The following is a 3,381-nucleotide window of genomic DNA, read 5'->3' as shown; positions in this document are numbered from 1 at the left end:
GAATCAAGCCAAAGGCAGTACTCTACTCTGGACCCATCTTAAAAAAGGACATGTCTAAGTAAGAAAGAATTGTTTTCATTTACAAACTCAATTTTACTTCCTTTATATGAGAGAGCACTGAAATACATGGCTGTTTCAGAGGTATGATGCTGTTAACGTGTGAAGGTTAACAGGCTAACATGATATTGCTGTTGCAGCAGTATCATGTAAGAAGATGGCTCTATCTTCAAGATAGGCAGGTTTCTTAAACATCTGTTCTTTGCAGAGTGAACAGATAACAAATTTTAAGTGACAGTATGTTCTTTATTCTGTACAGAACAACAATAAAGAACTGAAGAGAACCATCACTATTCTCCAAACTGGTCCTAAGACTGTGTGTGGATGTCACCTTTCAGCTTTAGCATCGCATCTTATACTGTACTTAAAGATACTTAAGATAAAAAGCCTACAGTGAATATGCCCACATACAATTTTGTATACTGCTTGAGATAGCTGAGGCTAGAAAAGAAAATCTATGTGACTTACACTGTAACTTCTTCCCCTAAATGCTGTGTTAGGAAGACTTCAGTACAAAGAGCATACGCTCCTGCGGGGTTTTCAATAACTGACCCGTCATGGAGGCTTTGCAGGCGACAAGTCCATTTGTACCTGCTCCAGGTGCTCAAATAAAATGAGTTTTGAGGAAAGAGAAAACACAAACTACTTTCAATCCCATTATCTGATCCCCTAGTGCCAGCAATCAAGTCCAGGTGCTGTATCATCATTTGACAGTACTTTAATTTAGGAGTATGACAGATCTTTAGGGCTATGTTGCATGCAGCTGCCTTGGCTAGGCAGCTCTCAGTCCAAACAAAACCTGGGAACAGATGGCCCAGGTATCTTTTTTTTATTATTATTATTTAAGTAAGCCTGGGTAAGAAGTTAACTTGTCTCTTGTGGCACCTTGTCAAGGATACAAAGCTTCCCCTTCTGGCTTTCCCCACTCCATCACAGCAGCTGGATGATGTATTTTAGGTGAGTGCTGACCTTGGTTTGCCACTGCAAACAAACCTCACCTATCTGTTCTTACCTGACTAGCACTTAATCACATAGCATTCTCAGCATCTTTTCTCTGTCCTTTTTCACTGAGTTTTGTTGGGTTTTTTGTTTTTACATTTCCACAAAATAGGAACTGAACATGTAAGTACTTCTACATATTTCTCTGCTGCTTCTTTAAGCTAGAAGAACTCTCACCTTGTTACTGTTTATGACAGTTGTTCTTCCTACCACAGAACATTATCACACATTATAGTTAAGCCAGATACTTTAATAATTCAGCATAGAGCAATTCATACTCATGTCATTTCAATTCCTCCATTTTAAATTCATATGACAGTAATATCTCATTCAAGAGTCAGGCTTTCTTCTGCAGATAAGGACAGACTCATGCCTGCCTTGGAAGTTCTCAGTATTACAATCTTTCCTTATTAAACTTGCTAAGTTTTTTACTTCAAAAATAAACATCTTGATCACTGCTGTCTTATGACTTCTAAGCACAAATAAATTTTTATTTCCCCTGGAACTCAATACAGATACCTTATTGGCAGATAAATAAGCTTTTTCCTCTATTTATTATTTTGTGTTCTGCCATTTATTTCTGCTGTTACTTAACTGCTGCTCTGAAAAAGTCTTCAGTGCCGCAGTAGCTAATAGCGATAATACCATCACTATCGTTCCCACTACCCTCAGTACTTTAAACCACCTAGGATAAGGAGGAAGAAGGGAAACATCATAATGTAGTGCTATCCCTAAAGCCATTATTAGCATTACTGCACCATGAGTGACATCTTTAAAAAGCAAGGCTTGCCAGGCAAGTAGAGGAGGAACTGTACTGTTAGCCAGATTCAGCCAGTCTGGCTTGGCCGGGCTGTCTTCTGGAAGAGCAAACCCCCACCTCATTCCTCCTAGGAAAGAGACTGTTACAGCACCATACAGAATCTGAGCAAACGCCAGCTCTGGGTAGTAGGTCCCTTGGATGGCCATTGGCAGTGGCACAGAAACAAACGGAATTAGCCCTGCAAGGCTTAAGTAGAGGGCTGGCTTTGGAGAATCCTTTAGTGATTTCATACTTTGTTTCAATATGCCCAAGTCTTTGGTCTCAGATTCCTTGGGGGTTTTCTTCTTGAAGAAGGGAAGAGAGGTATGAAAAGCCTGGAGTTTAGTTGCATATACTGATGGTGGGCTGAGGTGTGGAGATCTTGAGAGAAGACACACATCTCTCCGCAGACAGAGGCTGAGAGAAGAGCAAGTTGTCTTATTCTTTCCATATCGCAGTAGTAGTCTGGGACCAGTTAACGTCTGGAGCTGCAATTGTAAAACTTGTTCTCAACACCTTACAATACAGGCTTACAGTTCTACAGTTACCTAAACTACCTATGAAATGTGCTACCAATTAGCTTTTCAAGTCAGGTCATATCACAGCTGCCCCTCCTCTTGGTTTTCTAGTGTTTTTACCTTAACTAATCAAGCCAACTGATGCAGCTTTCACAACCTAGCTGATGAAGAGCAACCAGGCTCTTTGCAGTGAATAAGCAAACCTTACTCACTACAGCAGGTTTGTGTATCCACCTATCCTCCCACCCATGCATGCATTCTTGAGGCATTATGTATCAGTCCTTTTCACAGTAGAGTATGAAATTATTACAGAAGTAGGACAAGGTCACCCCAGGAACCAGCTACTATCCCCTCACCACTCCATCAAAAAGAAAAGAGGAAAAAAAGACCTTTAGACAAAAAAACATACATTTTTCTATTTTACTTTTAAAGAAATATAAACAGCAAAGGCAGCTGCAGAAACTTACTTTGAAAGGTGTGTGGAAGCAGCATCGTTGTATGAGAGGAAACATATTTGCTTTATCAAGGCCCTAAAACAGAAAAATTCAGGAGAAGGTCTGAATCCGATGAACAGCTGAGTTTGGGTTATGTCCAAAGTTCAGTCAGGGTCCAGGCTTGTTTGTCAGATGTGAGACCCACAGATCTCTATTTAAAAACAAACGTTTTACATACTCAATCCTTACTTACCCACCACAGGGTATGTTGTTTCTGGTAGCTCTGTAAACTGAGGTTCTAAAGTTGTAATACCGTGAAAAGAACAATTTCTAGTTAAAGAACCCCGCACTGGGAATCAGGCGATGCTGATGGGTCATCTCCTTCTCACGGGCAGCCGACAAACGACCGGTTCCTTACAGGTGGAAAACACAGTCCGTGAGCACGGAAACTTCCTCCCACCCCAAACTGCAGATAAGCGACCTGGGGTGGATAAAACCAACCGGGCAGGTGAGCAGCTCGCCGCTGGACCTGACTCCCCGGTTCACGCTCCGGCTGCTCCGGGGAAGCGGGGCG

General features: G+C 41.6%; 1 protein-coding gene across 1 annotated transcript; it reads right to left on the bottom strand.

The window, feature by feature from the left end:
• Positions 1 to 1,611: 1,611 nt before the first annotated feature.
• Positions 1,612 to 2,885, bottom strand: TMEM69 (transmembrane protein 69). The gene is made up of 2 exons (XM_010167777.1): positions 2,841 to 2,885; positions 1,612 to 2,343 (listed from the first exon to the last, which is right to left on the bottom strand). The coding sequence occupies exons 1-2, from the start codon at positions 2,883 to 2,885 to the stop codon at positions 1,612 to 1,614; spliced, it is 777 nt and encodes a 258-aa protein (XP_010166079.1).
• Between the last annotated feature and the right edge of the window lie 496 nt (positions 2,886 to 3,381).

The sequence above is a fragment of the Antrostomus carolinensis genome, unplaced genomic scaffold, assembly GCF_000700745.2.
Source record: "Antrostomus carolinensis isolate BGI_N321 unplaced genomic scaffold, ASM70074v2 scaffold31445, whole genome shotgun sequence".
NCBI classification, from domain to species: domain Eukaryota; kingdom Metazoa; phylum Chordata; class Aves; order Caprimulgiformes; family Caprimulgidae; genus Antrostomus; species Antrostomus carolinensis.
This window is presented reverse-complemented; position numbering and strand designations above follow the sequence as displayed.